The sequence below is a fragment of the Diceros bicornis genome, chromosome 13, assembly GCF_020826845.1.
Source record: "Diceros bicornis minor isolate mBicDic1 chromosome 13, mDicBic1.mat.cur, whole genome shotgun sequence".
Taxonomy (NCBI): Eukaryota; Metazoa; Chordata; class Mammalia; order Perissodactyla; family Rhinocerotidae; genus Diceros; species Diceros bicornis.
In genome coordinates, this window is record NC_080752.1 from 53,768,667 (window position 1) to 53,790,454 (window position 21,788).

The 21,788-nt window shown below is 37.7% G+C and overlaps 1 protein-coding gene across 1 annotated transcript in view; it reads left to right on the forward strand.

Moving 5' to 3' along the window:
- The first annotated feature begins 2,961 nt into the window (after nt 1–2,961).
- RLF (RLF zinc finger) overlaps nt 2,962–21,788 on the forward strand; it is a 77,315-nt gene continuing 58,488 nt past the window's right edge. Inside the window, exon 1 of the mRNA XM_058553789.1 lies at nt 2,962–3,207. Within this exon, the coding sequence (XP_058409772.1) occupies nt 2,962–3,207 (246 nt within the window). The remainder of the gene's footprint in view (nt 3,208–21,788) is intronic.

A 21,788-nucleotide genomic window follows, 5' to 3' on the forward strand; every position in this document is an offset into this window, starting at 1 on the left:
TTTTTCTATGCAAGAGAGCAAAGAAGTGGGATGGAAACTACGGGAGGATGTGGTGAAGTCAAGGAAGATTTTTTTTTTTTTGGTCTATTAATAGCGGACATATCGACTGATGGCTCTGCATCTCCAGCCCTGCACTCTCTGAAGCTCCATAGTCATATATCTAAGTGCCTAACTGGTATCTTTATTTAGATGTCTCGTAGGAAAATCAAACTTAACCTGTCCCAAACAGAACTCTTGGTTCTCCCTCCCTCTTTCCCCAATCTGTTCTTTCCTAAGTCTTCATTTTTCTCAGTAAGCATCATTGCCAACCATTTAAACCAAAAGCCATGTAGCCATTCCAGATTCCTCTCTTTCCCTAACTCCTCAAAACCAAGGCATCAGCCTGTTGGTTCTCCTTCCAAAATGTATCCTTAATCTGTTCACTTTTATCATCTGGACTGCTGCACCAGCTTCTCTTCTCTCTCATCCTTGCCTCCCACCACTTATTCTGCATATGGCAGCGAGGGTGTAAATCTGATGACGTCACACCACCACTTAACACTTTCCAGTGTTACCTGTCACACTTTAAATCCCCACTGCTTACCTTGAGCTGTAAGGTCCTATATGATCTGGCCCTTTTCTCCTTCTCCAACCTCATCTCCACCACTTTCCCTCTCTTGCACCATGCTCCAGACACACTGACTGTCTTTCCTTTTATTTTTTTAACTTAATTATTTGTATTGTAAAGATATAAGAAAAGTACAGAGAAAAATATTACAACCATGTGCCTATTATCCAGATCTACACATTAATATTAATTAACATGTTGATATTAATAATGCATTAATATTTAGCCACATTTGTCCATTAAAATGTAAACTATGTGTTCTCTTCTGAATCTCTATTACCTGGGAGAGTGCCCAGCAATAGGTGCTCAATGCACCTGGTATGATTGATTGTATGATTATTTGCTTCAGATTAAAAAAAAATAAAACATTACAGATACAGTGAATTCTTACACCTCCCTTCCTCCCTCTTTTCCCAGGGAACTGTCCTTCTAAAGGTGATATGTTCCATTCTTATGCAGTCCTTTATTTTAATATTTTTACTACTTCAGTATTTGTTTTGTATGTTTTTAAAATTTATAGTATGGAATAATATATAGCCTTTGCAATTTTCTTTTCATCATGCTTTATGTTTTCCATATTTGTTATTTTGATATATGCTGTTTTAATTCATTCACTTACTGGCTGTATAATATTTCAGTGTGTGAATATACCATAATTTATTTATCCATCTCTCTACTGTTGAACATTTAGGTTGTTTCCAATATTTTATCATTATAAACAGTACTGCAATGAATATCAGCAACATAGTGGTTAAGAGGTCAGATTCTGGAAACAACTGTCTGGGATTGAATTCTGGGCACCATGACTTACTAGTTCTGTACTTTGGTCAAGTTAATTAAATTCTTTGTGCCTCTGTTTCTTGAATTGTAAAATGAGGGTAATAATAGTAACTTTTCATAGTATTGTTAGTAGGATTAGATGAGTTAATACATGTAAAGAACTTAGAAAAGTGCCTGGCACATATTAAATCTCAACAAATATCAGCTATTATTATTACTATTATTAGGAATTGCTGAGTGACAAGACATGTAATCAATTTTATTAAATATTACACATTCTTCTCCTAAGTGATATACCAATTTATACTTCCACCAGCAGTATATAAGTTCCATTTTCCTAACACATGGAACTAATTTAAAATTTGTGCCAAGCTGATGGGTATGGAATTATATCTCATCGTTCTTTTAATTGGTACTTCGATAGTTATAGTGAAGTTAAATATATTGTCATGGGCTTATTGGCCATTCAGGTTTCTTTTTTGGTGAACTATCTCTTTATATTCTTATCTACTTTTCTATTGGTTTGCTTTTTTCTTTTTGATTTTGGGAACTTTTTGGATATTAACCCTTTAATGGTTATATATATGGTGAATATTGTCTTGTTTTTGGCTTGTATTTGTGTGCCATCCTTTTAAACTTGTTATTACAGACAACAAATTTTTTTTTTTTATATTTTTATTTATTTATTTTTTCCCCCAAAGCCCCAGGAGATAGTTGTATGTCATAGGTGCACATCCTTCTAGTTGCTGTATGTGGGACGCGGCCTCAGCATGGCCGGAGAAGTGGTGCGTCGGTGTGCGCCCGGTGGGAACCCGGCCGCCAGCAGCGGAGCACACGCACTTAACCGCTAAGCCACCGGGCCAGCCCACAGACAACAAATTTTAAGGCAGTCAAATCTAACAACATTTTCCCTTATGGTTTGTGCTTTTTGGATATTACTTAAGGAATTCTTCCCTATTTTGATATCATAAAGTTATTTCATATCTTCTGAAAAATATTTCAAGGTCTTTAATCTAGCTGGGATTTATTTTTGGATACGTTTTGGGGTAGAGATCTATTTCTTTTCCCTTTTTGGAAAAACAGTCTCAGCGCCATTTATTCAAGAGTTCATCCTTTCCCTGCTGACCTGTAATAACATCTCTCTTATAAATCAAGTTCCCCTGGCGCTAGTCTTCATTGGGCCTCACAACCTTTGCTTCTTATTTTGCTTCCACTGGGGATGTTTTCCTCTAGGCTCTTCTCAGGGCTACCTTTTTCTCGTTCTTTAGATCGCAGCTCAAACGTCATCCCCCTCATATCTAGACTGTGTCTACACGTAATATGTCTGGCTCCGTGACCCCAAAAAGGTCTGGAAGGGCTGAGATTGGCGCGAGCCTCTGGCCAGTTGTTGACACACTGTTGCCAGGGCGGCTGATGGGGGGCTGCCAAGAGCAGGAGCACCCCGACACCCAGTGACGAAATCCGGCGGGCGCCGGCGTCGCTAGGGAGTGCGTCAGCACGCGCGGGCGACCGGGGGCGGGGCCAGGTCCGAGTCACGTGGTTTGGTTGCCTACGCGCTGCTGGGCCGTGGGAAGATGGCGGACGGAAAGGGAGACGCCGCCGCCGCCGCCGCCGGGGCCGGGGCCGGGGCTGAGGCTCCGCCGGGAGCCGGAGCCGGAGACGGAACCGAGACTGAGTCTATGGCTCGGGGTCATCGCCCCGCATCTCCGGCGCCGGGAGCCCCGGAACTGCGCCCGTGTCTGTGGCAGCTAGAGACAGAGCTGAGGGAGCAGGAGGTGTCGGAGGTCTCATCTTTGAACTACTGCCGGAGCTTCTGCCAGGTGAGGGGCTGACTGGCTGGCCGAGTGCGGCGGGGCGGGGAGGCCAGGGGAAGAGGCCGCGGATCCGGGGCCGGACTGAAAGGCGCCACCTCCGTGTCTCGCCGCGCCCCCGGGCCGGGAAGGCCCAGCTCGGTAGCTCGACCGCTGGCCCCCCTCCGCCACTGCCCGACTTTGGCCACCTCCAGGGCGGGTTGCGCTGGGCCAGGCTGAGAGCCCGGAGGGCGCCGGCGGCTCCCTGGAAGGGCCGTGCCCCGTCGCCTGTGCCCCGGCCGGGTGGTTGGAACGCCATTGCCCCCTGAGGGGTTGATTGCTGGTTCCTGCCAGGAGATCCTTTTTTGAGTAGAGTGCTGATCTCCAAACTGGAAAACGTAGGTTTTTCTGAGTAATCCGGAGATATGTGTTGGGGCCGAGACTTATCTCTGGAGTCAATGTCTTCTGGGTTCTTAAAAAGGTATGACAGTTGGCTTTGAAAGGCGTCTAGAGCTTTATGATTAGGGATTGCAGAGCCGGTTGGTTGTTTGGTTTTTGCTTTTATTTTTTTTATTGACGTTTAAGGCGTTCTTTCGCCTCTTCTGTATTCCTTTGAGGATTTTGCTATCAGGAGTGAGGCTGGTGAGCCTTGTAGTGGCTATTAGGTCTCTGAGTAGAAGCGAGTTGAGAAAGATGTGGCGTGTGGTCTCTTTTGGCAGCTGTATGACCATTTCTGTGCCATAGTGGGCCCTAATCTATGCTTACATATTTATTGGTGTGTTTGATTTAGTCTACATGATCACTCCGAGATTTTTCTCGGTGTTTTCGAGTCCTTTATAAATTTAAAGATATGCCGTGATTATTATTTCTACTTATGCTGTTTGTTTTGTCAGGTTTCGGAGCCACCCCTCTGCTCCTCACCTGGTGTACCTTAGCGAATGCAAAATATCCTAGTATGTTGGTACATTAGACTCTTAATGAGTAGTTGAGTGTGCTGAATAAATTGCGGTGTTCCAAAGTTGTAATTTTGGGGGACAATTTGCTCTGTTGGTGCGGAGGAGAATCAAAAATTGACTTGCTTGATTGCTTTTCTCCCTCCTCTCTGCTGAGCCAGAAGCACCTCATCTCTTTGAATGGAATTTTGTCCTTGCTGATCTTTCCATACATTGTATCACTCCAATTTTTATGTCTACGGCCTGCAGCGTTTCTGCACTATGAATTGTTAAGGTGTAATTGTTCTTTGCTTCTTCACAAGTTGTGAACATTCGTACTTACTACACACATTTATTCTACAAACTTCACTGACTCCATAGGATGGTGTCAGGCACTTTACCAAGTGCTGAGGAAACAGGACAGCACTTACCCTTGATGAGCTTACAGTTGAGAGGAGGTGGTGGAAATAATAGTATTTCCAGTGCAGGTTTGGTAATGATGGAAGAGGAGTGTTGTGGAAACAGTGGTGAGAGATCTCATGGGACATCCTAATGGGACCGACAATTAACTAGTAAAAATAAATAAAAAGGTTAACTAGGGCCTCGCCCGGTGGCGCAAGCGGTTAAGTGCGCGCGCTCCGCTTCGGCGGCCCGGGGTTCGCCAGTTCGGATCCCGGGCGCGCACCGACGCACCGCTTGTCAAGCCATGCTGTGGCGGCGTCCCACATAAAGTGGAGGAAGATGGGCATGGATGTTAGCCCAGGGCCAGTCTTCCTCAGCAAAAAGGGGAGGATTGGCAGATTGTTAGCTCAGGGCCAATCTTCCTCACACACACACACAAAAGGTTAACTATAGATTGTAGTATGTACTTAGAAAGAAGTAACTGGGAGAGGCCGTTTTAGATAGGGTGGTCCAGGAAGGCCCTGTGGCTAAAAGGATGAAAATGAGTCCTGTGAAGGTGTGTGTGGGGGGGAAGCATTTCAGTGGCACAGGTAGAGAGAGAAGGAAAACAGAATGGTTTGGCAGAAGGGGGCTAATTGGGCAAAGAGTAGTGAGGAAGGAAGGCAGGAGAACTATTGAGTTTTGGGTAGGGCTTCTAAGCTTGAGTTGTCTTCCTAGAAGGATAACAAGAATGGATGTAACAATCAAATTGAAGCTTTTCAGAAGATATTATATATATAATTTTGCTTTGTGCCTAGTGCTTGCAGTTCCTATTTTAATTGAATGTTTTAATGTAAGTCTTGGTGACACCTAGAGATGTGAGGGCATAGAAGAATTTTGAAAAGAAAGTACTTTTGTAATTTGTCTTTTCTATGAAGATTTTTTCTTTTGGCCTAAATTTTTTCCCAAAACGTTTTTTGGACTAATAAATGAAATAAGAAAAGGTGTTCCTGTGATGATATATTGTAATAGAAAGCACATTAGATTGGAAGTTAGTTGGGTCCTAATTGTGGCTCTACCACTTATTAGCTAATAACCTTGGACAAACTATGACTGTGAAATTATATTTTGTTTTCTGACCTTTATCCCCTTGTAATGTTTTATGCAAACAGTAGAAGAGAAACTTTGTATACAACTCTTCACAATATTTGTCACAATATTTTTGTCACATTTTTTCCAGTAGCCCAGATAAAATCAACTTAGGGTGTCCTTGCTCACCAGGTACAGAAAAATAAAAATAAAAATTTTATGATGAAGAGGGAAAAATTCAGCCATCCAAAGTTGGTTGAATAGCTCTTGGTTTCACATTTGCAAGGTAAAATAGGATTTATTCATCCTCTTAAGAAACACTGATTGTCTGTGTGCCTGATACTACACTAAGAGCTGGAGATACGTTCCTGCCCTCTAGGAGCACATAATGTGTAAAGATAGGTAGTAGCATTACATTATCATAAAGCTCTGACCTGTGCTCTCTGGGATGCTTAACTGCCGGGAAAGTATCTTCATCTGTGTTTGGTTTAGAAATGTTGTCTTACAGACTTAGATTGTACCAAGTAGATCCCTCAAGCAACAGACTGGATCTCCATCTCTTGCAGCGCTTGAAAGAAATGGCTCTATCTTTGGAATTGCACCAAATCAAGAAATAAACTAACATATGAAAGGATAGAGAAGCTTGTCTTATTCTGGGCATGTTTTCAATTTTCAGAAGTTTGTGAAGATGATAAAAATGAAACTCCAGAAGTAATAGTTACTGAGAAATTGATACTTAGATCAAGTTGTATTCAGTGAAAATTTGTATTCAGTGACTGTGGGATGTGGGTTGTTTTTTTTTCTTCTTCTTTCCCTCAGTTCTTTTTCTGAAAACATTGTCTGCCAGACAGTGTGGATAAGATTAACTCTAGAAAACAGTCTTTCTTTATTTTGCTGAAAAATTGATGATATCTTCTCAAGTTTTTGCTATATTTTGGGAACCAAGATTGCTAAAGTTTTACAACTGGTGGTTCTATTTGTAACACAGATTTTGAAGACTTTTTAAGTAGACTTCATTAACAAACTTGAAATTATTGAGTGAATGATTATATGAGAATACCAGGTAAAGTAGTTTTATGAGTAAACTTTGTTTATATGAGACACTTTTAGGGTCTTTGCTAACAGTGACTTTGTAGATTTTTAATGGTTAAAATAAGTAAGTACTGCATATTTTTCAGTTTTTCCTAGATTGGCGATTGAGTACAAAGGGTCTAAGTCAGATAGGCATCCCAGCTTCACCATTTAAACTAACTTGTGTGACCTTGTGCATGTTATTTTCTTTAAATCTTAGTTTTCTCGTTTGCAAATGGAATAATAATAGTACTTATTGTTCTCTGTGTAAATACAGTGTTGTATGTACTATATAAGACAATCTCTGTAAAAAACAATACCCCCCGGAATTGTCTGGGTTATCCACATTTCTTAGCCTTGGAATAAAAAGTCTTCACAACCTTCCCCCAGCTTACTTTCAGCTCTTACCTAGCCAGTCCCATCACCCCCATCCTACTTTTACTTATTCAGGAGTACTTTACTTGGAGTCCACGGACCAAAGTGTTATCTCAGTTGTTTCTGTGTTTAAAATGTTGCCTGTGAATTTTCAAGTGCATCATTTTGGGAAAGATAATCTTAATTTCCATTTGATTCTTTGAGATCCAAGACACGTATTAGGATTTCAGTAAATATTTACCAACTCACTGACTGATCTCCAAAAGGAGAGAATTGCTACTTTAACAAGCTCTCAGGTCATCAGGCATTCTTATGTCTTTCCTGTTCATTGTGCTCTTCTATCCTTTTCCCTCATTTTCTGCATGGCAAATTTTCCTTCTTTAGGGCTCGGTGAAGCTTTCTTTGATTTCACTGGATAGATTTCCTCTTAGTTGTCTGTGTTCTTTGGACACTTTGTACATACCTATGGTTTTAACTCTTGGTTTTCTTATTGTCACTGTCTTAGTTCAGGCTTCGTAGTGTCCTGTTGCAGCAATTTCTTCATTAATCTCCCTTGCCTTCTGACTGGTCTTATCTACAGTCTATTTGGGTGTTCCTTCTAAATTGTAAGTATAATCTTGTTAGTCACTTTATTCCCTAAAATTCTTCAATGGTTTCTTGCCCCAAAGGCAAGATAAAATTCAGATTTACTAGCTTGGCATATAAGCCTTTTAGAATCTGGACCTCCGCACCCTCAGCAGCCACATTTCTAGCCTCTTATTTTTGGGGGGTCTACCTTCACCACAGTGTCCATCTCTTAGTCTGCTTGATTAACTCCAGGGTCCTCCCTTCCCATCTGCCTATTTATCCTTTAAGACCTGGCTCAAATATTAACAGTCTTTCAGAAGCGTTTTCTGATTTCAGCAGACAGAATGAAGTGATTCTTTCACTTGGTATACTCAATAGCATCTTGTACATAAACTTGGTTCCTGAATATTTGTCTCCATGTTTGTCTCTTGCATTGACTAGTAAGCCAGCAAGAGCAGGCGTCCTGTTTAGTACTTTTTGTATACTTGGTACCCAGCAATTAATACAGTGTCTGGCATGCAGAACTAATTTGTTGAATGAATTGTGTTGTAGGGACTTCATGATATGCACAAGAGATGAGTACCTCAAAAAGAACACCTAATGTAAAATCTAATATGTACAAAAGCAATTTTACCATAAGAAATGACTATGAAGGAACAGGATAGGAGATTTTGGTCATTTCTTGGAGACGTTCCTCATCAACTTAGCCTGCATTCGCATAATAATGTACACATTTAGGTGTATGGAATAGAGGTAGTGTTGATGGAGGGAGAAAAATTGGAGGACTTACAGTGTTGAAGAGTTATTAGCCTAATAGGACAGCAGTTTGGAGATGTTGAGTTGGGGAGGATCACTTTTCCTAACTCCTTGAGATTGGTGGTCATGAAGACTCTTGAGCTTTACCTCTTTTGTTTTAAAGTCTTTTTAATGCATTAGTTTTTCTTCTTGTGCTGCCTTCTCTTGGGCGATGTCTAGATAGAACTAGATGACAGGTGGTTACAATACCAAAGCTAGCTTTGCAGTGCATATGACCAAAACATGTTATAAATGTGACCTGTGCAGCAGTGTGAACTTGGGGTGCTGTCATTTACTGTGGTACCACCCAGTCTGTTGTATACTGTGGCCTTGAGTGATTTTGTGTCTACCTGTGGATCAAGCTTTTCTGAACAATGTTAATAAAAAAATCTGAATAGAGGGCACCACTTATTTCAAGACTGTGAAGGCATTGGTAAACTAAAATGTGCTTCGTTTTCATTCAGTTCTAGACTGCTGTCACCTCTCCCAGAGCCTTTTCTATCTTATCTAAAACAACACTTTCCCGTATTCTTCCAACTCCTTAACACTGCTTTGTGTTTCTTCAAGTCACTGACTGCTATCTGGTCTGTCTGTCTGTCTCCCCGCCTGGAGTTGTAAGCATCATGAGGGTGTTGACTGTTTTGTTTAACTAGGTGCCTAGAGTAGTCCCTGGCACTTACTGGTACTCAATATTTGTTGATCTTTCATCTCCTGCCTTCCTTAAATCCCCAACTAGACTTCTTGAGGGTAACAAGCAAGTCTTACTGATCTTTATCAAGAAATAGGGACATTTTTTGTCAGCCAGTTTATGCTGCTTCCCAGGAGGTATCAGGTCTTATTGTTCTTTGTATCTTGATTACCTAAGAGTAGACCCTCATTTTATTTTACTTATGTTTTCTAAGAACTTCCCATGGTTGCTTCCACAAGTATTTCAAGTAATGACTTTTTCCGCAAGGTTTGCTTGGTCAGATTGAAGCATTTATTTTGGATATGATTGACACCATACTGGAAAACCTGAACATAGATAAGGGATTGAGCAAGATGGTATGAAAAATAGATTCCTGAAACTTTCATTGCTAACATAAAGCCAACATACAAGCCATTTTGTGAAAAATGAGAGGGGCTGTTTAATTTATTTGAGTATCTTTTAAGAGCCAAGCGCTTGGGTAGGTGGTATTTTCATTTAACAGATAGAAAACTGAGGCCCAGGGAAATTAAGTAACTGTGCTAGGGGCATACAGCTAGTGAGCTGTGGCGGTCTTGAGACTCCAGAGCCCATGCTCTTTTCCTATATCAGTATTTCTTAAACTGTGTTTTTGTTCCATGAGATGTATGTATTGGTAAGTACTTCTTGAAATAAGGATTCTGTGTTCATATAAGTTGGGATAATGTTGGGATAAATGTTTTTTAATGTGTCTTTTATATGTTAAGTTGCATTGTGAATTTCCTAGAAAGACATTGTGTTGTGCAACATTCACTGAATTTAGCAGGTCCGAGACATTTACTGTATTGCCATGTTCTAAACCCTATATCAGCCCAAAAGTCACATGCTTTTCTTTCATTATAATAAAGCAAAACACTATGGTGAAGAGTTGATTGCCTTATGTTTCTGCACACCATTGAATTTTGATTCCCTAGTTTCAGCCTAAAACATGACTGTGAGCTTTTTGTTAGAAAAAAATCCCTCCAAAGTTTTTGCAGGTTTTAAATTATACTTATTGTCCCATATGAAAAGTATTTCAGTGTACAGTATTACAATTTTTTGAAAGTTGAGAATGAATTATATTTCAGATTTTGAGTTCAGGTTTATTCATCTAGATTTGCCCATATTTCTGCAACATTAGCTAGCTTGGGAACTACTAATGTATTTGTCTGTTTCTCCTCACTTTTGTGCTATGTCTGATTTCTCTAATATGTTTTTTTGAGTGCCTTTCTTGTCTTTTTTGGGGGGGGTCTAGTAGCTTATTGTGCTGACATTTGATTTTATAGTATTTTTACTCCCAAGGATATAACCTGAGTGTGTCGTATTAGCCAGCACAATAATGCCTTATTAATATGGACACTTATAAGAATTATTAGCAGATATGATAGAATGAATGGCCTAGCTTGGGAATTGCATTTTTATGATATACGGTTGTATAAAATAGGCATATTTTTGTTTGTAATTTTGTTTTCTTTAGTTTGCTTTGTTCATATATATGTTTAAAATATATAAAGTATCTTAAAGTAATAAAACTAAATATATATTTACATTTATTACATTATAGTTTTTTGTGACTCCAAACTAATACGTGCTCGTTCTAAAAGCTTAAGATGTATAAATGCATAAAGCAGAATGTGAAAGTACCATGTAATCTGACTGTTAGTAGCTTGGTGTATTTATCTGATTTTTGGAAAAAATACATATATAGTATGTGTGTGTATATAAATGTTAAAATTTTTAATTGCCTGGGTTAAAATTTTTAATTGCCCAGGCAATTCATGGATACATTCTAAGCGTAAAAAATTAGAACAGTGTGGGGCCAGCCTGATGGCATAGCAGTGGCATAGCAGTTAAGTTTGTGCCCTCTGCTTCGCGACCCAGTGTTCGCAGGTTTGGATCCCTGGCGCAGACCCACGCACCGCTTATCAAGCCGTGCTGTGCCGGCATCCCATATAAAGTAGAGGAAGATGGGCACGGATGTTAGCCCAGGGCCAATCTTCCTCAGCAAAAAGAGGAGGATTGGCAACAGATGTTAGCTCAGGGCTAATCATCCTCACACACATACAAAAAATTAGAACAATGTAAAAGAAGAGAGAGTAAAAGATGAAAACTGTCACACACACCCTTGTACTCCAGTACTGTGTTTTCCTAGGTTAACAGTATGGAAATATATACTTACAGAATTTTTATATATGATATGTAAATATATATGTACTATTTTTAGAAAAATAGTGTCAAGTTTATATATTAAAACTTGCTTATTTCACTTAGTATATTATAGACATCTTTCCATGTGGAATACACACATTTATTACATTAAAAAAATAACTGCACGGTATTCCATTGAAAACTGCATTGATTTTAAATTCTGCAGGTAGCAAAACCTTTAACACTGTTAATTAAAAAATTTTTTAAACTGTAAAAGCAGTGCTCAAGGCACAATATATAATACTACAGAATGGTTTAAGGGAAAAGTAAAAGTCCCCTTCTGCCCTCAATCCCTCCAGTCACTCCCAGAGGAGTTAACAGTCTCTTGTGTATTCTTAAATACTCAAATACACACTTTTACAATTTACTTTTTAATTTAATATATTGAGGACAGTGTTGTATATCAGTACATGTTGAACATATACCATAATTAAACCGTTTGTTTTTTGTTACCACAAATAATGTTGTAGTGAATATCCTTACACATTAAGCATTGGTTATTTATATCTATAGCATAAATTCCTGGAATTAAAATTACTGGATTAAAGAGAATTTTTTTTTGAATTTTGATGGATACTGGCTTGCAAAAAGTTGGATATGTACTTCCACCACTAGTGTGTGCGAGTCCCTGTTTCACTATATCCTTGCCAACTCTGGTGTTATTAAACTTTTTAATATTTGCCAATGTATAGTAAAAAATTGTTATCACACAATTATATTAATTTGCATTTCAACAGCATTTGCATATTTTTAATGCACATCAGTTTTTCCTATGAGGTTTGTTTTTACTTTTTTTACATACGTGTATTTTAAAATGTTATTAGTTAAAAGTCATTAAAATTTGGTTGTGTCTAATCATCAAGTATGATCATGTAATCTAGAGATTCCATGCTGCTTTGAGGTTCTCAAGAAGCAGAACATAGTTAGTTGCAGGCTAACCTGAAGCCGTTACATTCCAGTAGTGATTGATTAGTAGTTGATTCTTCCTGTGAGAGATTTCTCAGTGTACTCATTTCCAACAAACATTTATTGATCTTTTATATATCACTGCTACTAGACTCCAGGAAGACTAAGTTATAGCTAAATAACTATAGTTAAATAACCCTAGTGCTTTCCATTAGCTAACTTACATATATATAACATACATATAACATACATTACCTTTATATGTTTTCAAATAAAATTGGGCCACATCAGTTTATTTGGGGCCTCAAATTGCTGCTTAAATGAGATGACCTCTAAGGTTTGATTCTCCTCCAAAATTATATAATTCTATTGAAAAACATTTGCTAAGGATTATTTTCTGAGTCATCTCCAAACATTTGTTTTGTGCCTTATTGAAATAAATGAATATTTAATGTTTTATTTGTATAGTACTGATATATGTTATAAGCAAACAGAAAAATATAAAAGGGATGAGATTTTTGAAAACTCATTTAAATAAAAGTATTAATATTATATTACTCCCCCCGATGGGTTATCATTTACTCCTCTAGGGTAAATGCCCATCCCAGTGGAAACCGCTCTACTAATTTGAACTGAAATTATTTGTTTACATTAGTTGTTATGTTCACTATTCTTACTTGGCTTTTTTCTTCGTAGTGAAATCTTGATTTCAGTGTTTAAACGACTTGGTAAATGAAAATATTAAATCTAGAGCAGATTACCCCATAAAGTTCTAACAGTAAATGTGGATGAAACATCATGTTTGGTCAATCTCATGTTTTATGTCTTATGAAATGGAGAACATATACAGTAGAAAGTAGATTTGAAGTTAGGAGATTTCGCTTTAAATCCTCGTTCCAACAGTCTTGTGACCTTAAACATTGCCTTGGATCTGTATTCTTGTCCCTAAAATGGGGGGTAATAGAAAGCTACCCCGTAGATGGTTGTGAGGATCAAATGGGACAGTCCAACACTGCCCTTAGTATAGCTTTTAGTAGCAGATAGGTATCCAGTGTGTCAATTTCTTTATCTCCTTTCTATCTTGAATATTGTTTTAAAAAAGAATTTCATGTAGAGCAGCTTTCCTCCATTTTCCTGTCAATTTCCGGGCAGCCTATTGAAAGAAAAAAGAAGGTTCCTAGATGTTTACAGAGCATTTGCTAGCATAGTTTTAGATTCAGAGAGCAAATGACTAGATTTGTAGACTGGAAGTGTAATTTACAGTGAATTTCTGTTACATTGAAGCAATATAGATGCCCTTTGGGGTTTATAGTGGATATAATGGATTTGATCTGTTGCAACCAACAGATCATTCTATACAAAATATTTTTGATTCTTTTGGCTATTGGCTTTAACTTCATTTATCATTTGGTATTTAAATTATGTATTTCATTTTACTGAAATATGCATATATCAAAAGTGATTTGAATTTGTAACACATTGGATTTGAGTCCCTGGGAAAAAGGTGGCTATGTTTTCATCAAGTCATAGAATCTTATGTTTAGGGGAAGAACTTTAGAGGTTATCTAACCCCTTCCCTTTCCAGCTTAAAACTTTTAAGGGGGAAACTCCCCCTCAATCTAGGATGCTAGCTGAGGATCAGAATAGGCTATAATAGCAATAGCTCTGAACTTTGACGTATCTGTTTACCACCAAACAAAATTCAGAACTAGTGTATCGTTGTAATCTGATGTGACCACCCTTCTAAAAAATATGATCTGAAAAAATAAAAAATATGATCTAAGCATTTCCTTTTTAAAATTTCCACAAGTGCGGTTTGGTCAGCATTATGCTGCTCTCCTCCTTTACAGGGTTTGAATGAAGCAGTGAGGATTTGGAATCAAATCTGCTTAGTTGAATTTGTTTTAGTATATAGGCACATTTCACTCTAATCAAAGATGTGTTGGAAAAACTGTCTTAATCAAACTTCAAAAATAAGTTAGCATACCCTTTAATGATAGTACCAAGCATCAAAAGCAAATAATTACAGAATACCTGCTATGTGCTACTCAGTATGCTGGGTTCTGTTCTGCTGTGATGAAAAAACAGATGTGGTTCTTGCCTTCTGTGAGTTTATTGTCTAGTGGAAAAGACACACATGAAACAATTTTTTATATTACAATTGCTTATGATACAATAGAGCAGTAGTCAGTGTTTGATCATGTGTATTTATCCATCTTCCAACTAGTTTGTCCTTAGGTAACAGGAGCATAAGTAAAACAATTCCAAATGACTAACTGGCATAATGATTTTGAAGTCCAATATAAATGGTTTTGAATAAGCAACATTATTGCTCTTTTCCAAATGGAATAGCTTATAAAGAAATGATTTTTCGTGCCCCTTTTCTATTATCAACTTCATTGGTGTAGGTTGCCAAACTAAAAATATGAAGCAAGAGTGTGATTAAGAAGGGAAGACCCTACTAATTTAAGGGAGAGCGGGAATGCCAGCAATCCATCTGGGACTGGATGAGGGTTTTTATGAGATATTTTAGGTTTGGAAATGCCAAAAAATAAGTACCTTTTGAACATCCCAGAGCCATAAAACATTTGAACCCAGGAGATTATTACAAAGAATCAGAAAGCTTTTGTCTGTGTATATAACATATGCACCAAATTGTTTATAGGGGTTATTTGGGGATGGGGAGTGGGAATGGAATTAGATGGAACACAGGTGTGATCTTTTACTTCTTTATTGTATACAGTATTTTAAAGTCATGGGATTATGTGTGAATTTTACTTTTTTGTATTTCAGTATTTTTTCAAATAAAATTTAAACAGACAAAAAACGTAGTGCGATATGTATTGATATGAAAGGATATCCAAGATCTGTTGTTTAAAAAAAACTTAGAAAACTGTTATCCCATTTTATAAAGCAATGATGTATAGAAAAAGTTTTTTGTTTTTTTGTGAGGAAGACTGGCCCTGAGCTAACTTTGCTGAGGAAGATTGGCCCTGAGCTAACATCTGTGCCCATCTTCCTCCATTTTGTACATGGGACACCACCACAGCATGGCTTGATGAGTGGTGCATTGGTCTGCACAGTGGTGTTTTGAACTTGCGAACCCCAGGCCACCAAAGCGGAGCGCGAGAACTTAACCACTGGGCCAGCCCTTAGGAAAAGTTCTGAAAGACGCTTACAGTTATACAAAAGTGTCATCATTATTGCATTTCAGTGAAGAATTAGTGGGACATTCACTTTATGTTTCTTGTTTTTGTACTTGTATGTTACCCTTTTAAATTAATTTTCATTTTTTTATTGAGGTCAAAATAGTTTATAACATTGTGAAATTTCAGTTGTGCGTTACTACTTGTCAGTCACCATGTAAATGTGCCCCTTTACCCCTTATGCCCACTCCTCAACCCCTTTCCCCTCTGGGGAAACCACTAATCAGTTCTCTTTGTCCATGTGTTGGTTTATCTTCCACATATGAGTGAAATCATACGGTGTTTGTCTTTCTCTGTCTGGCTTGTTTTGCCTAACATAATACCCTCAAGGTCCATCCATGTTGTTGCAAATGGGACGATTTTGTCTTTTTTTAAATGGCTGAGTAGTATTCCATTGTGTACATATACCACATCTTTATCCATTCTTCAGTCGGTGGACACTTGGGTTGCTTCCATGTCTTGGCTATTGTGAGTAATGCTGCAGTGAACATAGGGGTGCCTAAGTCTCTTAGAATTGTTGACTTCAAGTTCTTTTGATAGATACCCAGTAGTGGAATAGCTAGGTAGTATGGTATTTCTATTTTTAATTTTTTGAGAAATTGCCATACTGTTTTCCATAGTGGCTGCACCAGTTTGCATTCCCACCAGCAGTGTATGAGGGTTTGCTTTTTTCCACACCCTCTCCAACATTTGTTATTTTTTATCTTGGTCATTATAGCCTTTTTAACAGGTGTAAGGCAATATCTCAGTGTAGTCTTGATTTGCGTTTCCCTGATGATTAGTGGTGTTGGGCATCTTTTCATATGCCTATTGGCCATCTGTATATCTTCTTCGGGAAAAAAGTCTGTTCAGATCCTTTGCCCATTTTTTGATGGGGTTGTTTGTTTTTTTTTGTTGTTGAGTTGTGTGAGTTCTTTATATAAATTAATTTTCATTTTATCAACTATTGTTTCAGTACTTGTCTTGGCTTCTCTCCCTTCTTAGATCCTCTGTTTCCTGGCCATCAAGTCTTTTTCTTGTTTTACTCCCTTATTTTGGATGAGGGAGGATACTCTCCAGTAGCTTCCTGAGTAGATTCTCTTGATTGTGTTAGTCAGGCTGGGTATAGGGAATCTAGGTTGAAAATCCATTTTGCTCAGAATTTTGAAGGGTATGTAACTTTTTAAAAGATAAAATATCTCCAGCATACAAAGTAGTAAAGAACATACTAAAATGAACACAGCTTAAAAAATAAAACGACTGGAGCTACCTATGTATCCTTTCACAGATACCTCTACCTCCCACCACCATCCTGATTTTGGTATTTAATCATTCCCCTGCATCTCTTTGCTTTGTATTTGTGCATTTCAATACAATGTGTAGTAGTATTTTATGTGTTTTTCAGCTTTGCTTAAATGATGTACTGTATGTATTCTTCTGAAGCTTTTTAAATTCAATATAATGTTTCTGAGATTTACCTATATTGGTGTGTATAGCTTTGGTGCGTTCATTTTTCACTGGTGTTTAGTATTTTATTATATAACTATATCACGGTTCATTTGTCCATTCTTTTGTTGTTGGATTTAGAGGTATTTACATTAACTGCTAGGGTGGATATCTTTCCAATATATCTTGACACGTGGGTGCAAGAATTTCTTTAGGGTGTGTGCTTACAGTGGAATTCCTGGGTTCATATATAGGTCTATCTTGAATTATAATAAATACTGCCAAGTTGTTCTCCAAAGTATTTGTAGCAGTTTATGCCAGTTGTCAGTGTATGCAAGTTACTATTGCCCTGCATTCTTGCCGATACTTGGTGTAGTCAGACAGTTTAATTTTAGCCATTCTAATGGGTGGACTGTGGTATCTCATTGTGGTTTTAATTTATTTTTTTCTGTTTACTTGTGAAGAGTTGTTGATCTTTTTGGTGTATATTTATTGCTATTCAGATTTCCTCTTCTGTGAATTGCCTTTTCTTATTTTTTGCTCATTTTTAAAATTAGGTTGTCTTTTTCATAACAGTTTTTATGAAATTATGTATTCTAGACATGAATCTTGGTCTATACATTGGAATTATCTTCTCTCCAGTTTATCTCTTCACTTTATATTATATTTATGCACAGAAGTTTTATGTTTTATTGCAGTAAAAATTTGACAATTGAAATATGAAATTTATTTAAATTCCTCTTATGATATTGTGCATTTTGTAGCCCATTTGTCTTTTTTAAAAACAGCTTTATTGAGGTATAATTGACGCACAATAAACTCATATTTAAAATGTATAATTTGATAAGCTTTGGAATATTTATATATACATGAAACCATTAGCATAATAAAGATAACAAATCCATCACCCCTAAAAGTTTCTTCCTGCCTCTTTTTATTTCCTCTTTCTTCTCTTCCTCCCCTACACATCCTTCCATCCTCACTCAAACACTGGGTCTGCTTTCTGTCTCTATAGATTAGACTGTATTTTTTAAAGATTTTATTTATTTATTTACTTTCCCCCCAAAGCCCCAGTAGATAGTTGTATGTCATAGCTGCACATGCTTCTAGTTGCTGTATGTGGGACACGGCCTCAGCATGGCCGGAGAAGCGGTGCGTTGGTGCGCGCCCGGGATCCGAACCCGGGCTGCCAGCAGTGGAGCACGCGCACTTAACCGCCAAGCCATGGGGCCGGCCCTAGATTGTATTTTTTAGAATTTTATATAAATAATATTATACAGTCTCTTTTTATTTGTCTTCTTTCAGTATAATTATTTTGAAATTCATTCATGTTATATATATTAATAGTTAATTTCTTTTATTGCTGAGTATTCATTGTATGGCTATATGATGATTTGTTTATTCATTCACCTGTTGATCTTAGACATTTGGCTTATTACCAGTTTTTGGCTGTTACAAATAAAGCTGCTATGAACATTTGTGTATAAGTCTTTGTGTAGACAACTGCTGTCTCTTTCTCTTGGGTAAATACCTAGGTGGAATGGCTGGGTCACATGACAGGTTTTTAGAGTAGTATCATCTTACATGCACACCAACAATGTATGCGAGTTCTAGTTTTCCACTTCTTGGTCAACACTTGGTGTGGCCAGTCTTCTTAATTTTAGCCATTCTGAAATTAGTGGTAGCTCATTTTGGTTCTAATTTGCATTTCCCTAATGACTTAGTATGCTAAGTATCTTTTCATGTTCTTATTTCCATCCTTATCTCTTCTTCGGTGAAATATCTTTTCAAATCTTATGTCCATTAAAAATTGTTTGTTTTCTTATTGTTGAGTTTTGAGAGCTGTGTGTGTGTTTCTGGACACAAACCCTTTATCAAATATATTCTCTTTTTTTTTAATCCTGGGGCTTAGAAGGCAAAGGGTAGTCAGATTTGGGATGGTGATTTGTATCACTTCCAAGTTACACACATTCTGCCTGTCGTTCACTTGGGACTCTGGAGGGAACACCCGTGGGCATGGGGAAACGCTGAGGTGCTTTTCAACAGCTTACAGGGAGCAGATCACAACAAGGATAAACTGAAGAAGAAGAACATGGTGGGTGTCACCCGTTCTGGAACGGGTGAACTCATGTGAGATACCGTCAAGAACTTCTAGGAAAAACTGAGTGAGACATTAACAGGAAAGAAAAGTCCTATGTTATTAGGTGGGCGTAAGAGTAGCCAAGCCATGGTTATTTCTATTATGTTGATTGCTTCTATAACCATAGAGCTGATAGGGTTGGGGTAATAGAATCAAATATATGCTTTGCAAAGATATTCTCCTAGGCTGGGGCTTCTCTTTTTATTCTCTTAACAGTATCTTTTGAAGAACATAAGTTCTTAATTTTGATAAAGTTCAATTTGTCGTTTCTTTTATAGATTATGTTTTCTATGTTTTATCTAAGAAATCTGCCTAACACAAGACCACAAAGATTTTCTCCTATGTTCTCTTCTAGAAATTTTACTGTTTTAGGTTTTACATTTAGATCTGTGATCCATTTGGAGTTAGTTTTTGTATATTACATGAGGCATGGATGGAAGTTCTTTTTTTTTTTAATATGAATATCTAAATGTTCCAGCATCGTTTGTTGAAAAGACTGTTTTCTCAATTCTTTTCTCATTGAGTTGAGAAATTGCCTTTGCACCTTGTTGAAAATCAATTAGCCATATGTACGTGGGTCTATTTCTGGACTCTATTCTGTTCCGTTGATCTGCTTGTCTACCTTGATGCCATTACCACACTCTTGTTGCTTTTTCAAACAGAAAATATAATATTATGAAAGCTGTATTGCACATTGAGACGGGAAGTAGAATGGTGGTTGCCAGGGGCTGAAGGGAGAAGGAAATGGGGAGTTACTGTTTAATGGGTTTAGTTTCAGTTTTGCAAGAGAAAAGAGTTCTGTGGATGGATGTTGGTGATGATAGCACAACAGTGTAAATATACTTAATGTCACAGAACTGTACTCTTAAAAATGGTTGACAGTAAATTTTATGTGCTTTTTACCACAATTTTTTTTTTGAAAAAGCTATATTGCACAATGTCTGCTGCAAAATGGGTACTCAGTCAGTTTCAGTTGACTGATTTTAAAAAATCAAGACCCGGAGAGGTTAGCTGGTAAATGATGGAGGCAGAGGTTTGAATCCACAGCCAAAAGGCATATTATTTCACTGTTACACAGCTACCTCAGAATTGTAATACTTTTCCCCAATGTGATGAAGCTTGGATTTTAAAATCTCCAAATTTAAGAAGTATTTTAGATCAGTCCTTTTAGTAATAGTGGCTCACTGAAGCAGAAATGGGAGATATTTGAATTTATTCTCCTCTCTCTCCCCAGTCTTCCTGTTGCACACTCACCTACTTCTGTTTCTTGAAAATTTCTAATCTAAAATTTTGAGACATAAAGTTAACTCTTTTTTAATATTTTTTATTATGGTAAAACGTGCATGATATAAAATTTGCAATTTTAACCATTTTTACATATACGGTTCGGTGACATTAAATATATTCCATTGTTATGCAACCATCACCACCATTCATCTTCAGAACTTTTTTCATCTTCCCAAATTGAAACTCTGAACCCGTTAGACACTAATTCTCCATTCCTCCCACTCCTCAGCCTCTGCAACCACCATTCCATTCTATGTCTCTATGAATTTGACTATGGTACCTCATATAAGTGTAATCATACAGTATTTGTCTCTTTGTGCTTTGTTTATTTCACTTAGCATAATGGCTTCAGGATTCATCCATGTTGTAGCATGTGTCAAATTTCCTTTCTTTTTACAGCTGAATAATACTCCATTGTGTGTATATACCACAGTTTGTTTATTCATTCATCCGTTGATGGATTCTTGGGTTGCTTACACCTTTTGGCTGTTGTAAATAATGATGGTATGAGCATGAATGTACAAATATCTCTTCCAGTCCCTGCTTTCACTTCTTTTGGGTGTGTATCCAGAAATGGAATTACTGGATCATATGTAATTCTGTTTCATTTTTAGAGGAAGCACCATACCATTTTCCACAGTGGCTGCACCATTTTACGTTCTTACTAGCAAGGCACAGGGGATCCAAATTCTCCACATCCTCACCAACCCTTGTTATTTCTGTTTTTTTGATAATAGCTATGCTAATGGGTGTAAAGTGGTGTCGCATTGTGGTTTTGATTTGCATTTCCCAATTAGTGATGTTAAGCATCTTTTCATGTGCTTGTTGGCCATTTATATATCTTCTTTGGAGAAATGTCTGATCAAGTCCTTTGCCCCTTTTTTTTGTTGTTGTTGGTGAGGAAGATCAGCCCTGTGCTAACATCTGCCAATCCTCCTCTTTTTCTTTCTTTTCTTTTCTTTTTTCTTTTCTTTTTTTTTTTGCTGAGGAAGACTGGCCCTGTGCTAACCTCCATGCCCATCTTCCTCCGCTTTATATGGGATGCCGCCACAGCATGGCTTGCCAAGCGGTGCGTCGGTGTGCGCCCAGGATCCGAACCGGCGAACCCTGGGTCGCCGCAGCAGAGTGCACACACTTAACTGCTTGTGCCACCGGGCCGGCCCCCCTTTGCCCATTTTTGACTGAGTTGTTTGTTTTTTTGTTGCTGAGTTTTAAGGCTTCTTTATATATTCTGGATATTAATCCCTTAACAGATACATGATTTGCAAGTATTTTCTCCCATTTGTGGGTTGCCTTTTTACTGTGTTGATAGTGTCCTTTGGTGTACAAAAGTTTTTAGTTTTGATGTAGTCCAGCTTAGCTATTTTTACTTTTGTTACCTGTGCTTTTGGTATCATATCCGAGAAATCATTGCCAAATCCTGTCATTAAGCTTTTCTCCTCTGTTTGCTTCTAAAAGTTTTATGATTTTAGCTCTTATCTATTTTGAGTTAATTTTTGTGTACGTTGTGAGGTAAAAGTCTATTT